At 45.4% G+C, this 17,082-nt stretch overlaps 1 protein-coding gene across 2 annotated transcripts; it reads left to right on the top strand.

Annotated features, from left to right (window-relative positions):
* Nucleotides 1-1,275: 1,275 nt before the first annotated feature.
* On the top strand, nt 1,276-14,268 carry LOC110531585 (splicing factor 3B subunit 2). 2 transcript variants are annotated; one of them, XM_021614854.3, is made up of 22 exons: nt 1,276-1,531; nt 2,024-2,070; nt 2,171-2,254; nt 2,481-2,708; nt 3,214-3,276; nt 4,533-4,656; nt 4,960-5,117; nt 5,499-5,607; nt 5,882-5,982; nt 8,115-8,315; nt 8,611-8,727; nt 8,989-9,069; nt 9,283-9,510; nt 9,901-10,050; nt 10,320-10,409; nt 10,624-10,731; nt 11,049-11,156; nt 11,329-11,471; nt 11,788-11,889; nt 12,011-12,110; nt 12,647-12,838; nt 13,797-14,268. In XM_021614854.3, exons 1-22 carry the CDS (start codon nt 1,402-1,404, stop codon nt 13,866-13,868), a joined length of 2,736 nt encoding a protein of 911 aa, XP_021470529.2. In that variant the 5' UTR covers nt 1,276-1,401; the 3' UTR covers nt 13,869-14,268. The 2 variants fall into 2 exon arrangements, with proteins under 2 accessions (XP_021470529.2, XP_021470530.2); XM_021614855.3 differs by having other exon boundaries at nt 1,294-1,531; nt 2,171-2,230.
* The last annotated feature ends 2,814 nt before the right edge of the window (nt 14,269-17,082 follow it).

The raw sequence follows: 17,082 nt of genomic DNA, 5'->3' as shown, positions 1-17,082 counted from the left end.
CACTCCAGAGAATGCGTTTCCACTGCTCCAGAGTCCAATGGTGATGAGCTTTACACCACTCCAGCCGACGCTTGGCATTGCGAATGGTGATCTCAGGCTTGTGTGCTGCTGCTAGACCATAGAAACCCATTTCATGGAAATCCGACAAACAGTTATTGTGCTGACTTTGCTTCCAGAAGCAGTTTGGAACTCAGTAGTGAGTGTTGCAAACGAGGACAGGTGACTTGGTGGTCCTGTGAGGTTGTGTGAGCTTGTGTGGCCTACCACTTCGCGACTGAGCCATTTTTGCTCCTAGATGTCTCCACTTCACATTAACAGAACTTACAGTTGACTGGGGCAGCTCTAGCAGGGCAGAACTTTGACGAACTGACTTGTTGGAAAGGTGGCATCCTATGACGGTGCCACATTGAAAGTCACTGAGCTCTTCAGTAAGGCCATTCTACTGCCAATGTTTGTATATGGAGATTGCATGGCTGTGTGCTCAATTTTATACACGTGTCACTAACTGCTGTGACTGAAATAGCCGAATCCACTAATTTGATGGGGTGCCCACATACTTTTGTATATATAGCGTATGTATAGGGGTAAGGTGACTAGGCATCAGGATAAATGATAAACAGAATACCATCAGCGTATATGATGAATGTCCTGTATGTGAGTTGGTGTGCGTGTGTGTAGAGGCAGTATAAATGTATGTGTATATTATGTGTGTGAGAGCAAATTATGAAGTGTGTGTTTTGGAGTATTGGTGTGTGTGAGTGTGTAGGGCCCTGTGCGTGTGCATAGAAACAGTCAAAAATAAGAATGACATACAAAGGTCAACTCAGATAGTCTGTGTAGGCGTTCTGTTAGCTATTTAGTTAGCTATTTAGCAGTCTTATGGCTTGGGGATAGAAGCTGTTCATGAGCCTGTTGGTGTCAGACTTTATGCGCTGGTATCGCTTGCCATGCGGAAGCAGAAAGAACAGTCTATGGCTTGAGTGGCTGGAGTCTTAATGATTGTCTCGGCCTTCTTTTCACACCGCCTGATTTTGAGGTCTTTCTAGACGATCAGTTACATAGCATTGTAACTATATTCCCCATGTAATATTATATTCCCCACATAATGTTAACGTGGAGCCAACATGGCTGCCATAGAATGTTGTAGTGTCGTATTAATGCATCATATTGCGGAAATTGCATTGCCAAAAACTCTCCAAATCCATGTCTCTGCTATCATCTAGTGGTTGTAATTTGGAAACGCAGTTATTCCTCTTACCACTGACTACATTACCCAGATTTCTCCAACTGCTTATTCCGGTATAGTGAAATTTCCCATCGTGCCTTTCGAGATTCGCCTGGTTCTCGTTGCTGTCGTTTCTGTTGTTTCTGTAGAGAGCCATTGATCGGTAGAATTTCGAGATGGCATCTGACGGACCGCCGGGGACCGAACCTATCCCCTCCGACTTGGGGAGCTCTGTGGCGGCCCTCAATACATGGACCAACCCAGAGCTTCAGGCCAAGCTAGGCGAGCTAGGCGCACCCAACATGGGTAAGAAGCCGAAGTCGGAGCAGCAGGCTTTAAATGGGACGAATGCGTGCATTGTGTGTAGCTAGCCTGCTAGCTACTATAGCTTGTTGCTAACTGGTTATCCATAGTTCCGCGGCAAGTTAGCTAGCTACATAGCAGGCCTTCGTGGAATTAAATGAGTGTAAATGATCAGCTAGTTACCTACATACAAACTATATTACAAGTTTGTTCACCACCTCTACGAAGATAATTTTGCTTACGAATGTCTATTCGTTAGCTATCGAACTAGTCAATTTGATTTATAGCTAACAGCTAATCACTCGGGTGTTTAATAACTGATAATCTAAAGTGATACTTGATAGTCGCGCACGAGTCGTTGTCAGCATCCGTGCGTGAGCGACTAAGTTGAATTTAAACTTATTTCATTTGTAATTAAATAATTGTTTGTTGTTGTCCTATGTTAGTTATAGTGTTCATTGTTGGTTTACAGTTATTATTTCCCTCCTTCCTCAGGTCCCAGAGAGGAGATGCTGGACAGGCTTAAGGGATACATGATGCAGGTCAGTTGTATGTGTGTGTTAGTGCATGTGTGAGAGGGTGAGTGGAGTGTACTTAATCTGTCAATATGATCGGTGTGTATCTGTGTTTCCCCCCACTCAGACTGGAATGATGCTCAGCAAACCCAACCTAGGGAGTGATGATAAACCTATGACCCCGCAGGTCAGCACCAACCGACCCTATAAGGTTTTTAGACAGTCTAATCGAATCTCATTCTTACATTTCATCACTGGAATTATTTAGCTATAAACTCTGTAGTAGTTCATCAATCTGTCATGAACAGGACCAGGAGTTTTACCTTGACTGTGATCTGACCAGGAATACGTTTTCCTGGTTCTCACATGGTCCAGGAAAAAACAGTTACTGTAATCGAAAACAACTTAACCAGCTTTCTTTCCTTCCTCCCCCCCAGATGCCAGGAATCCCCCCCATGCCCCCGATGCCAATGCCCCCAATGCCTCCTGGAATGGGTATGCTCCAGGCGATGAGCATGATGGCAGGTGGACCCCCTCCACCAGGGATGCGTATGGGCATGGAGCCTCCAGGCATGCCCCCCAGCCTCTCCCAGGAGGACCAGCTGAAGATGGTGCAGCAGAGGGCTGCCATGATGATGCAGCACGAGGAGAGGGCCAAGCAGCAGGTACGATCTTGGCCTGCATTCAGTAAGCCTCTTGGAGTAGCCGTGCTGGTCTAGGATCAGTCTTGTCTTGTAGATTATAATATTTGAAGAGTGTATGGACAGATAAGACCTGATCCTAGACTCGAGTAGGATGTTGAATTGTCATATACACTGCATAGGTGCAGTGAAATGTGTTGTTTTACAGGGTCGGCCGTAGAACCGCGCCCCTGGAGCAAATTAGTGTTAAGTGCCTTGCTCTAAGGCACATCGACAGATTTTTCGCCTTGTCGGCTCGGGTATTCGAACCAGCGACCTCTCGGCTACTGGCCCAACGCTGTAACCGCTAGGCTACCTGCCACAAGTGTATGGCCTCAGACCCCCAAATATGGTCCCACATTGTGCTCTGGGTTTTGCCTGAGTAAGGAACGACTCCAGGCCCTGGTTGGAATGTAGTCTGCCTTCTATTGCAATGGGAAGGAAGAGGAGTTCTGGTATAGATTTGCCATTTTGTATGTGTGTATTTCAGGGGGAGTCCCGCGCTATGGAAGAGCACATGAAGGAGCAGGAACTTCTGGAGCAGCAGAAAAGGGTAGGACCTGGACGAGACTGATTTTTCATGTCTTTCTCCCATCTAAATGATTTATCAGTAGTGTTGTCACAACCAATCCCAAAGTTATCATACAGCTGCTTTACCTTGCCTGGAAGTTGAAACATAACTCACTCCTCTCTCTCCTCCCTCCATCTCTCTCTCCTCCCTCCATCTCTCTCTCCTCCCTCCATGTCTCCTCACTCCTGTCTCTCCTCCCTCCATGTCTCCTCACTCTTCTCTCTCCTCCCTCCATGTCTCCTCACTCCTCTCTCTCTCCCCCCACTCTCTCTTCCCTCCATGTCTCCTCACTCCTCTCTCTCTCCCCCCACTCTCTTCTCCCTCCATGTCTCCTCTCTCCTCCCTCCATGTCTCCTCTCTCTCCTCCCTCCATGTCTCCTCACTCCTCTCTCTCTCCCTCACTCTCTTCTCCCTCCATGTCTCCTCTCTCCTCCCTCCATGTCTCCTCTCTCCTCCCTCCATGTCTCCTCTCTCTCCTCCCTCCATGTCTCCTCACTCCTCTCTCTCTCCCTCACTCCTCTCTCTCTCTCCCTCACTCCTCTCTCTCCTCCCTCCATGTCTCCTCTCTCCTCCCTCCATGTCTCCTCTCTCTCCTCCCTCCATGTCTCCTCTCTCTCCTCCCTCCATGTCTCCTCTCTCCATGTCTCCTCTCTCTCCTCCCTCCATGTCTCCTCTCTCTCCTCCCTCCATGTCTCCTCTCTCTCCTCCCTCCATGTCTCCTCTCTCTTCGCCCTCCATGTCTCCTCTCTCTCCTCCCTCCATGTCTCCTCTCTCTCCTCCCTCCATGTCTCCTCTCTCTTCTCCCTCCATGTCTCCTCTCTCTTCTCCCTCCATGTCTCCTCTCTCTCCTCCCTCCATGTCTCCTCTCTCTCCTCCCTCCATGTCTCCTCTCTCTTCTCCCTCCATGTCTCCTCTCTTCTCCCTCCATGTCTCCTCTCTTCTCCCTCCATGTCTCCTCTCTTCTCCCTCCATGTCTCCTCCCTCCATGTCTTCTCTCTCCTCCCTCCATGTCTCCTCTCTTCTCCCTCCATGTCTCCTCCCTCCATGTCTCCTCTCTTCTCCATCCATGTCTCCTCTCTCCTCCCTCCATGTCTCCTCCCTCCCTGTCTCCTCCCTCCATGTCTCCTCTCTCCTCCCTCCATGTCTCCTCCCTCCATGTCTCCTCTCCTTCCTCCTCTCTCTCCTCCCTCCATGTCTCCTCTCTCCTCCCTCCATGTCCCCTCTCTCCCCTCTGTCAGGCGGCGGTGATGCTGGAACATGAGAGGCAGCAGGAGCTGGCTAAGAGGCAGCATGGAGGACCAGGGCCCAGGATGTCTGACCCAGGGTCACGACCACCTGGCATGATGCCCCCCATGATGAGAGGTCAGTCCTTGGCCTGCCATCAACACTAAAATGTCAATCCTAACTTCCAATACAACTTTGTCTCTCAAGGGGGAATTGATTTGTCTACAGCGCACACTTTGTAGACAGCACATACTCACACATAGTCATTCATATTGGCTTAACACAGTCACTATCCCAATCTAAACATATCCAATGGCATTCCTTTCTATTTTTAAGAACGGTGTGAAGGCTGTTAAGTCTGTAAAGCTGTTGTGTTGACGGTGACACACACCTGGTACGTTGGTGTTGTTGGTGTCAGTTGAGATCTGGGTGTTGTTGTAGGTGTGAACCCTCCTGGAATGAACCCACCCCCTCCTGGAATGAATCCCCCCCCTCCTGGAATGAATCCTGGTGGAATGAACCCACCTCCTCCTGGAATGTCCATGATGCATACCCAGAGACAGAGAGTTCCCCCTCCACCTGGAGAGGACGCCAGAGAGGTACGAACCACCGGGTTTCCCCCACCGATGCTTAATCGTTGCCGCACTCCAAAAGATATAATCAAATATCATTTTTGTTGTTGTTAGAAAATTATTTTCATGGTGGTTATTTTATTGTTTTTTAAACAACTAAAACCAGATATAATGTATGTCGAAAAGATAATGGAGCTATATATTTTTAAACACGATCGTCTTTGAAAATGAACAATCACCAAAATAAAAATGTATCCGTTAGGGAGAATCTAAAATTCCAAAAATGTCATGGCATGGGGCCCCCATTGATTTTGTTATCGTCTTTGAGTCATAATAACACAGGATAAGCCATGGCAGAATACAATTGCATCCGTCTAATCTCTGTATTCCTGGCGTTGTGTGTGTCAGGTGTGGCAGGGAGAGGATGTGGGTGTCGGTCCTAAGATCCCCCAGGCTCTGGAAAAGATTCTCCAACTGAAGGAGATCAGACAGGAGCAGCTCGGCGCCACCCCCACAGGTCAGAACCTGGAACTACACACTGGAGGAATGAATCATGGCCCGTATTTGGAGTAGGAGTACTGATCTAGGATCAGTTTCCCCTTTTAGGATCATACTTAATAGATCAGAACTCATACTTTGAGACACTTTGTGAATAAAAGCCCAGATGCACCGAGAGTGCCTGATATCATCCCAATGGAACTACTGCAGTCTTAGTAATATTGTCCTGGGTTAAGAGCCCTGTTGGACCTTGACCTGACCAGTGAATGTTCTCTGTGTTTTCTATCTTCCAGAAGAGGAGGAGGAGGAGAGCCCAGAGATGGAGATGAACAACTCCTCCGCTGCCGTCCTGTCTGAGACTGAAGAGGACGACGGTTCTCTCTCTAAGAAAGACGTGAGTGTTGTATTAATTCCCCTCATCCGACCCTGCTGTCTTTGGTTGAAACTCAATTGTGTTTCCTTGATTGCTCGTGTCCTCTCGCCTCCTCAAAATGTATCGGAGGATAATGTCCAAGGGGAGGAACCTTGGATATTTCCCTCCAATGTGTTTTGAGAAGGATGTGAGGGGAGAGGCCATGAAGAGTCAAGAAAAGACTGTTGAGATTCATCCTGTTACTCCTGAAGCTCAGAGGGTCAGGGGTCAAGTTGGCATGACTCGTATTGATAACCTGCTTGATAGGGAAGCTTCTGATTCAATCTACGTAAGCTCTTAGAGGCATGAGGAGTAGGAAACAGTGTCAGTTAGCGCTGGGCGATGTGGACAAAATATTATATTACGGGATTAAAAATAATAATAATAATATTTGACGGTATTTTTAGTTTTTGAATAATAAAAGTTGTACATTTGCTTTATGAGTAGTGAGCGATCCCATGGTGGCAACACAAAATATATATATATATATATATAAGTGATTTTAATGAGTCTTTCTTCACTCTGATTGTTTTATACTGTTCAATTCAACTTCAACCAAAACAAATTTCAGCACTTTTACCATTTCTGCATTTCCTGCACTCAGTTGTATTGGTGGAAAAAGTACCCAGTTGTCATACTTGAGTAAAAGTACAGATACGTTAATAGAAAATTACTCAAGTAAAAGTGAGTCACCCAGTAAAATACTACTTGAGTAAAAGTATCAAAAGTAAATGTAATTTATAAAATGTACTTAAGTATCAAAACTAAAAGTATAAACAATTTCAAATTCCTTATATTAAGAAAACCAGATTGTACCATTTTCTTTATTTTTTATATTTACAGATAGCCAGTGGCACACTCCAAAACTCAGACATGATTTACAAACAAAGTATTTGTGTTTAGTGAGTCCGACCAGGGATGTTCTCTTGTCAAGTGTGTGAAATAGACCATTTTCCTGTCCTGCTAAGCATTTAAAATGTAACGAGGACTTTTAGGTGTCGGGGAAAATGTACAGTATTTTCTTTAAGAATGTAGTGAAGTAAAAGTTGTAAAAAATAGTGAAGATACCAAAAAAAGTACAAATACTTAAAAGTACTACTTAAGTACTTTACACCACTGCTCAATTGAGATAATTTCCACACTACCACGTAGGGCTGCACGATATGGGCAAATAGTCTAGGACTTATTTTTAACCAAATGTTGCAATTGCGATTGGACTTGTAAATTAGAGCAAAACTGTTGGAATCATGGGAATATAATAACTATTCTATAGTTAGCATATAATAGTGGGCACTTTGAATACAGTGTTGTTTGAGATGACAATTTATAAAAATGCCAGGAAGGAGTTATTGTGACAGGTTAGGAACTAAAGTGTTGATAAATGTTTCCTAGGGGACCCTATAAGCTTTGGCTACATTGCATGTTTTTTTCTTAGCTACTTGATATAGCTAACATATTCTTGCTTTGCATATTCCTCTTTGATTTAGAAGATACTGTTGCACAAACAACATGCTGATTTAGGTCTACACCATCACTGGTGTTATCAGGCTGTATTAGCTAGCTACGTTTGCTCTGACTCAGTACATTTATTAGCTAGCTATTATCATTAGCGGCTAACAATTAGCGTCTCACAAGATTTAGGGCAACTTGCTAAGAAAATACAAACTAGCTGTTTGCTGACGTAAGAAACACAAAGTAATAGTGTCATTATAGAACACTAGTGGTTTTATATTAAGAAGTAAAGTGAAAACAGCATGGTTGTCGTCAACATTGTTACATTTGCTGCATTGACCATTCAGACTGAACACAAGTTGAGGAATATCAAATGTGCTCCTTGAATGACAGGGAGTGGGACTAGGTCTGTGTGGAAAGTGGCATGGAGAGAGAGTGGAGAGGGATGACTCCGGTAGCGGAGTAAACTATAAAAATGGACGTTACACAAGGCGTATCACATTTAACAAACCAAACATTCAAATACCGGTATAGAAGGTAAAGTAAAAACCCAAACCGGTCCCTGCATCAATAATGGTATGTCATAAAATACGGTATACCGCCCAGACCTAGTTTCAGTTATTAGCATTTTCATTCTCCCTCTTACATTCTCCCCTTCTCAGAAAAATCGTAAGCGCAGGAACCGTAAGAAGAAGAACAAGAAGAGGCGTGAGCAGGAGAAGAGGGAGCATGCAGAGGAGAAGAAAGAGGAGGATGGAGAGAAGGAGAAAGAGCCTGAGGTGGAGATCGAGTATATTACAGAGGAACCGGAGATCTACGATCCTAACTTCATCTTCTTCAAGAGGATCTTTGAGGCCTTCAAGGTGAGGGCCTCCATTTTAGATATTGGCTTTATGGTTCTTTATGAAAAATCTGTCAAAACATCCTAGAGATGTGTCCAGTGTTATTGTTCATATTTAGTGTTTTAATGGCCGAGAATTAAAGTAAAATCACATCAGGTTCAGTGTACCCACCAGTTCTCAGCGCAGTGGTTTCAAGAACCTCTGAACAAGCATGAAAAGGGAATCATTTTGTTGTGTTGATTTAAGGATGGAATCTGTTTGCGCGTTAGTCTTTTGCTAACAGTTCTAATAAACTGTTTGTCCATCCCTCTCTCAGCTGACTGATGACGTGAAGAAGGAGAAGGAGAAGGAACCGGAGAAGGAGCCGGCTCCTGCTCTAATGAGGAAGAAGGGATTTGAGGAGGAAAAGAAAGACAGCGACGACAGTGACGATGTTAGTATTCATCTCTCCTCTACATTCTCTCCATTCCTGAGCTTGGATGAAAAAATACTTCTCAAACAGGAGTGTTTATATGCTGCGTCGTCCCAATTCTCTACCCTAATGCCCTAAGTAGTGTGCACTTGTTTACTTCCCTTTGTGGAGGAAAGGTGAACGATTGGGACACAGAAATAGTGTCATCTTCCAGTGCTCTCTCTCTTGAAGTGTTGACCTTGGAAGTTATCCTCGTGTGTGTGTGTGTGTGTGTGTGTACAGGAGATCAGACCAGATGTTCCCAAGATGTCTAAGAAGAAGCTGAGGAGAATGAACAGACTAACTGTGGCTGAACTCAAACAGGTAATGCATTTACCTGCTTTTTAAGAGTTAGACATTCTAGCTCCTGTGTATTGATTAAGTTGGTGTAGAAGTTGTTCTGTACCTAACACTTTACTCATAAATGCTTGTCTCTATGAGCTGATTCAGTTTGTTTGGGTGGTCACCGGAGATGTTTTAATAGGAGATTGATAGAGATCTGTGTCCGATGTTGATTTTGACCCCGTCCTCCTCCAGTTGGTGGCGCGTCCTGACGTGGTGGAGATGCACGACGTGACGGCGCAGGAACCCAAGCTGCTGGTTCACCTGAAGGCCACCAGGAACACGGTGCCCGTCCCCCGACACTGGTGCTTCAAGAGGAAGTACCTCCAGGGCAAGAGGGGTATCGAGAAGCCCCCTTTCGAGCTGCCAGAGTTCATCAAGAGGACAGGCATCCAGGAGATGAGAGAAGCTTTACAGGAGAAGGTAGATGGTTCTGTCCAATAGAGGGGTACCAGAGAAGCTTTACAGGAGAAGATAGATGATTCTGTCCAATAGAGGGGTAGTAGCACCAGACAGTAGGCACAAGGAGGCACTGGCTGGTGGTTCCAGCTGGAAAGGTGGGTGGGTTCCAGCTGTTAACACCATGTTCATCTCCCTAGTTTTTGGCTAGCATGAGGAGAATGACCGCTTTTAAAGTAAACAAACATGGCCTGTGTATTTTTCTGTTTCACGCGGCGTTTACTTCAAGTTCATTACAAAACATCAATAAATAACACAGCCGTTAAATATTTGTTCCATGAACAGCTGTATAAAATAGAGCAGTGAAACACGTTGTCAGAAGTCACACTGAATGCTGTGGTACTCTGCTTACAGGAGGATGCCAAGACCATGAAGACCAAGATGAGGGAGAAGGTGCGTCCCAAGATGGGCAAGATCGACATCGACTACCAGAAGCTCCACGACGCCTTCTTCAAGTGGCAGATGAAGCCTAAACTCTCCATCCACGGTGACCTCTACTACGAGGTAAGGATGTCTGACTGCTCAATGGAGGACTCCACTGTATACAGCACCTAACATCAGAAACTCTACTCCTACTTCCTGTTGATTGATTGGACCTTGAATGGAATAATCAGGGCTGTAATCGGTGGTTGGTTTGGGTTTCCCTCAATACCTCCTTGTTGTTGGGTCTTGAATCAACAGATGGTAGTCGGTGTACTCTGCTCTGGTGAATTAGTGTTAGGAATGAAATGTTGATTCTTACAATCTGTTTCTCTCGCTCTCCCTCGCTTCAGGGGAAGGAGTTTGAGACGAGGCTGAAGGAGAAGAAGCCAGGCGACCTGTCAGATGAGCTGCGTATTGCTCTGGGCATGCCCGTTGGACCGGTCAGTTTTTCAGCCTCATCATTTTCCCAATGTTTTTATTATCCCACTTCTACTTTCACTCTGCTGTGGAAGCCTACGATCCCACGACCACCTTTAATGTTACTGATGGACGACTTTATAGTTGTGCTTTGTTTTATTGAACTGCAATCATTCATATTGCTGATGCACCATGGTCTTGTCCCGTCGCTAAAGTTGTTTCCCCCCTCCCGTGTAGAACTCCCACAAGGTTCCCCCTCCCTGGCTGATCGCCATGCAGAGATACGGCCCCCCTCCCTCCTACCCCAACCTCAAGATCCCCGGGCTCAACTCCCCTATCCCTGAGGTAAGCCTGCCTTAACGCAGACAACAGGGCTCCATTCAGTCCGTAGCGCTGAAGAGCTGCGCTTGAAATGTGAAGGCGATGTTCCAGAGAACACGCGCTAGACTTTTAACATTGAAATCGCACTACAGCGCCGATCTTCAGCGCTACGGATTGAATCGAGCCCATCTGCTTTAAGTTTGTGTCCCCCTGTATTGTGTCCCCCGGGAGACTTTTTCCAATGTAATAAAAGTGTTTATACTGTATTGTGAAGCTTATTACACTGAGACTTTTATTGACCCCCCCCCCCCCCACTCTCCTGTTGTCTCTCTCTCTCTCAGAGCTGTTCGTTCGGTTACCATGCTGGTGGTTGGGGGAAGCCTCCTGTAGATGAGACAGGAAAGCCTCTGTACGGTGATGTGTTCGGGACCAACGCCGTCGACTTCCAGGTGAGATCTTCCTCACACCCCTGTCCGATTCCCCTCATATACACCATACACCCTTCATTTACCATACAACACCACCGTACTGCCACACATTGCTATATCTGACACACCAGCTGTCTGCTTTGGGCCAATGGCCTGTTAACTATTGTCCTATTGTCTACATGTCTGTGTGTAGGCTAAGGCGGAGGAGGAGGAGGTGGATCGTACGCCGTGGGGAGAGCTGGAGCCTTCAGACGAGGAGTCTTCAGAGGAAGAGGAGGAGGATGAGAGTGATGAGGAGAAGCCAGACGAAACCGGCTTCTTCACACCGGCAGACAGGTAGACGTGTCATTAACTGACTGTTTTAAACACATCAAGTTGACATGGACTTGAAACGAACCAGGGTCTCTCTTCTGTTGGATCAATAAGCCGTTGGTCACGTGGAACTAATTACCGGTTGCCATTTGTAGTGGGTTGTGTGTGTTGTCTTGAATACAGTGATCAGTGGTTTATTAACTCTGAGCCTGTGTGTGTGTGTGTTGTCTTGAATACAGTGATCGGTGGTTTATTAACTCTGAGCCTGTGTGTGTGTGTGTTGTCTTGAATACAGTGATCAGTGGTTTATTAACTCTGAGCCTGTGTGTGTGTGTTCCAGTGGTCTGATCACTCCCGGAGGCTTCTCGTCGGTACCTGCTGGTATGGAGACTCCAGAGCTCATTGAGCTGAGGAAGAAGAAGATCGAGGAGGCTATGGACGGGTGAGTGTGTGTAGCCAGGAATAGGTTGTGTGACTATTCACTAATATTTAATTTGTGAGTGTGTGTCGTTTTACTGTATTGTGTGTGTTTGTAACATGCGTCTCTGTGTGTGTGTGTGTAGGAATGAGACTCCTCAGCTGTTCACGGTGCTCCCAGAGAGGAGAACGGGCTCTGGAGGAGCAGCCATGATGGCATCCACACACATCTACGACGTATCAGGGGTAAGGACAATGGCAAAAACACTGTGTCTGGATAAAGTCGCCCTATCAGAGATCACTACTAAACCTACCACATACCAACCACTGGGGTGTAGGCATGTTAACACTCGTACCAAAAACACAACACATAGTTAGTCCCTTACTCATACATACGCAGAGCATATTTCACTAACAATCACATACATACGTGTATGCACTGGTACTCAAACACATAGCCTCTAGCTGTGTGCTAGCTGGACGGGTAGACTTCCAGTCATTGCACAAACGCTAGTTACCATCGGCTCGCGAAACTGCGTCTAACTTCCTTGTAAACCGCACGCGGAGACATACGGAGACTCTGGGGAAGTAGAAGATTCATTGCCATCTCTTTAAACAGGCCTTTGTGGATGTACACTCATACACTTCTCTACACCTACATGACCCACATACACACTAACTCCCCTATTCCCCACTTTAGGCCAAAAGCAGTACACTACAGGGAGTAGGGAACAGTTTCAGATGAGCTTCTTTGTCTCCCGTCTGACTCTCCTCCTCCTCAGGCCATGGCGGGTCGTAAGGCGGGCGGAGGCCAGGAGTTCCAAGGGGTAGAAGTGGCTCTGGCCCCAGAGGAGCTGGAGCTGGACCCCATGGCCATGACTCAGAAGTACGAGGAGCACGTCAGGAACCAGGAGGCCCAGGTGGAGAAGGAGGACTTCAGCGACATGGTGGCCGAGCACGCCGCCAAACAGAAGGTGACCCTGAGACACTGTAACTGTACCGGCCATTTGTTACAGTACAAAACATATAGCTATGGTGCAAAACAGATTTGTGACAATGTTCACTAATGAATACAACCCGGCTCCTTATGATTTGTTAGGTCTTGTAATTGTTTACCACATCCCTCTTTCCTGATCACATTTCTACTCCTCCAGGACACTCGTGCTCAGACTAAAACCGATATGACAGTCAGAGAAAGCTCTTCTAGCTGTGACTTGTACTAGACTAGTCAGTATACACACAGTAATGAGGAGCTAGAAAGCCCCGGGGTGAATCTGAGTGATGTGTTCTCGTATCTTCATGTCCTGTCTCCTCGTCTCAAAACACATTGTGGGAGAAAGTCAGTGGTTCCTCCCCTCAGACCTTGTTCTCCAATGCTTTATGAGAAGGATGCGAGGAGTCATCCTGGTTAATTATTGCTATAGTTTAGTATTAGCATGAAATGTATTCTGCCACTTGGGGCCAAGATGAGGGTATGAGAATGTTGGTATGCATTGTGTTGGAAAGGCTCTTTCTCCAGTCCCATATGTAGCAGAATAAATGAACACTAGATGTGAAGATTAGGATCTGATTTTTAGTAATTGTTAGTTGAGTGATTTAATCCTATTCAAATTTAATCTGAAACTTTTAGGAATTGTTCTATTTATTTTTTTATCCACTTTCATAATAGACATTATTGCAAAGTCTTACTTTTTTTTCTCTTGTTGAAATGTTCTCTCTCTGCTTCTGAATATGGCCGTCCTGGGATAGCAGGGTTTTCAGAGTGAAAGCAGTGTGCACATTCCTCCCTTCTTCCTTCTCAGCCCTGCAACATGTTGTGACGGGGTTGGAGTCATATGCCACTTTCACTAAGAGGAGAAGGTTTGATTGTAGTGTTAGCCTTGTATGACAATATTAAGACTTTTCTTCTCCATTTCTCTCTCCACCCCACAGCAAAAGAAGAGGAAGGCCCAGCCTCAAGACACACGAGGAGGTGCCAAGAAATACAAAGAGTTCAAGTTTTAGACCACCAATAACGCACCAGGAGGAAATGGGAAGAGAGGACAGGCCGAACAAGACGAGCTCAGATTTGAACCCACACAAAACCATCCGTTAATAAAGTTGTCTTTTCCTCTTAATGACAATGATAATGCGTATCTGGCAGGACTGGGGTCAATTCCATTACAATTCCAGTCCATTTTGGAAAATAAACCAAATTCCAATTTTCATAATTGAAGAGAATTGGAATGTTTGTACTTCTGGAATTGAAATTGAATTGAGCCCAACCCTGGTGTTCTGGAGAACCGTTGCCAGGTCTCCACTGTAGGCAGAATTTATATAACCCATCTATTCTGTCCTGTGTGACTACTTTCCATGTAGCTGTGCTTTTCTCTTTTTGTAAATAAAAGACTCCATGTCAATCCAATCTATGGATCCAAATGGTTAATACATTTGAGGGCTAATTGTTTTTCCCTAGGCCACGTGACCCGAAATCACCCATCCCCCACCAATAACAAGTCACATGGTGAGGGAGGAAAGGCTATAGTAATGTCTTAAATGATCTAAAGCTTTAACACGGTGCTGATACATGGCTGTATGAAGTCATACCTAGCATGACGAACCATGAGCTAACCTCGTATACCCCCTGACCAAGTCAAGGCCACAGCTATGCTGACATAACAAGGTGTAGTTCTGGGTTCATCCACCAGGGGCTGACGGAGGATCCAGTGTGACAGTCACCTGACGTCTGGGAAACACTCACTGTGCCCTAAATAACTGATAGCAGTAACCACATGCTGACTCGGTCACTAGTACACACACAATGAGGCTCCACTGCACCATAATGCCTGGCAGGCTTTCTGCAACACTATTGCAGGATTTGTCATCCTAGCGTATGGTAGCCTACTACAACCTCGAAGCCACTTTGTAAAAACATGACTATGTATTATGTAATATATGCCATTTAGCAGACGCTATAATCCAAAGCGATTTAGTCATGTGTGCATACATTTGACGTATGTGTGGTCCCGGGAAAGGATCGTACAGCCCATGCTCCACCAAGTGAACCATACAGGACCACATCGGCTAGTCTACTTGAAATACAGGCATCTGCTAAATGACCACCATGTGCAGTGCATTCGGAAACTATTCAGAACCCCTTTTTCTACATTTTGTTACAGCCTTATTATAAAATGTATTCAATTCATTTTTTCCCTCATCGATCTATACACAATACCCCATAATGACAAAGTGAAGACAGGTTTTTAGAAATGTTGGCAAATTTATAAAATAAAACTGAAATACCTTATTTACATAAGTATTCAGACCCTTTGCAATGAGACTCCAAATTGAGCTCAGGTGCATCCTGTTTCCAGATGTTTGAGATGTTTCTTCAACTTGGAGTCCCCTTGTACATTCAATTGATTGGACATGATTTGGAAAGACACACACCTGTCTATATAAGGTCCCACAGTTGACAGTGCATGTCAGAGCAAAAACCAAGCCATGAGGTCGAAGGAATTGTCCGTAGAGCTCCGAGACAGAAGTGTGACGAGGCACAGATCTGGGGAAGGGTGCCAAAAATGTTTTGCAGCATTGAAGGTCCGCAAGAACACAGTGGACTCCATCACTCTTAAATGGAAGATTTCCTAGAGCTGGCTTCCCGGTTAAACTGAGCAATCTGGGAAGAAGGGCCTTGGTCAGGGAGGTAACCAAGAACATGATGGTCACTCTGACAGATCTCCAGAGTTCTTCTGTGGAGAATCATCCAGAAAGACAACCATCTCTGCAGCAGATGGAAACTACCCCTCAGTAAAAGGCACATGACCGCCCGCATGGAGTTTGCCTAAAGAACTCTCAGACAAACAAGATTCTCTGGTCTGATGTAACCAAGATTGAAGTCTTTGGCCTGAATGCCAAGCATCATGTCTGGAGGAAACCAGGCACCGCTTATCAATTGGCCAATACCATCCATACGGTGAAGCATGGTGGTGGTAGCAGCATCATGCTGGAGGGATGTTTTTCAGCAGCAGGGACTGGGAGACTAGTCCGGATCGAGGGAAAGATTAACGGAGCAAAGTACAGAGAGATCCTTGATGAAAACCTGCTCCAGAGCGCTTAGGACCTCAGACTGGGGTGAAAGTTCATCTTCCAACAGGACAATGTAGGAGTTGCTTTGGGACAAGTCTCTAAATGTCCTTGAGTGGCCCAGCCAGAGACTGAGCTTGAAGCTGATCAAACATCTCTGGAGACCTGAAAATGGCTGTGCAGTGACGCTGCACATTCAACCGGACAGGGCTTAAGAGGATCTGCAGAGAAGAATGGGAGAAACTCCCCAAATACAGGTGTGCCTAGCTTGTAGCATCATACCCAAGAAGACTCAGGGCTGTAATCGCTGCCCTGCTTCAACAAAGTACTGAGTAAAGGGTTTGAATACTTATGTAAATGTGATATATTCCGTTTTTAATTTGTGAACATTTGTAAAAACCTGTTTTTGCTTTGTCATTATGGGCTAATGTGTGAAGATTGATGAGATTTTTTTTTAATAAGGCTGTAACGTAACAAAATGTGGAAAATTAAGGGGTCTGAAAACATTCCGAATGCACTGTGTGATATACACTCTAAATATGTTTTTAGAAATATGGTTCGAAAGCAGTCATGTTGAAACCGGATTAGAAAGACCAAATGTGTCTTTGTGTGTGACACAACGAACACCTTTCTGAAAAGTAGAGTGCGCTGGAGACATTGGCTGTTGTTGTGAAGATATCATGACGTCATCGTTTGGCAGCGTTTTGGGCTCCCGAGTGGCACAGCGGTCTAAGGCACTGCATAGAGGTGCTAGAGGCGTCACTACAGTCCCTGGTCCGATTCCAGGCAGTATCACAATCGGCCGTGATTAGCAGTCCCATTGGGCGGCGTGGCCCGTCATTGTAAATGCAAATTTCTTCTTAACTGACGTGTCTAGTTAAATAAAGGTTATGATTAATAATGATTGATAATGGAGAACCCTTCCATGAATAATCTGTTAGACAACATCCTGATGGAACACAGTGTGAGTGTGTTAGTGCTTAGCCACGGGGCCAGAGAATATGCAGATATCTGTAGAGCCACACATGAATGAATGTCATCCTAACTGCAAGTATAAAGGCTTATTATTATTATTATTATACCATCATCAGTGACTCTCATTGACCCGTTTAATAAACATGTCCTTGTCTCCCACTCACATACACTACATGAC

This window comes from Oncorhynchus mykiss, chromosome 9 (assembly GCF_057628025.1).
Source record: "Oncorhynchus mykiss isolate SJ-2025 chromosome 9, ASM5762802v1, whole genome shotgun sequence".
NCBI lineage: Eukaryota > Metazoa > Chordata > Actinopteri > Salmoniformes > Salmonidae > Oncorhynchus > Oncorhynchus mykiss.
The sequence above is the reverse complement of the archived record's forward strand: the minus strand, read 5'-3'. Positions and strand labels throughout refer to the sequence as shown.

Coding starts and splice junctions, on each gene's coding strand:
- LOC110531585 (XM_021614854.3), top strand. CDS start 1,402: ATGGCATCTGACGGACCGCCGGGGACCGAACCTATCCCCTCCGACTTG. Junction 4,657..4,959: donor GATGCCCCCCATGATGAGAG/GTCAGTCCTTGG, acceptor GTGTTGTTGTAG/GTGTGAACCCTCCTGGAATG. Junction 5,608..5,881: donor GCTCGGCGCCACCCCCACAG/GTCAGAACCTGG, acceptor TCTATCTTCCAG/AAGAGGAGGAGGAGGAGAGC.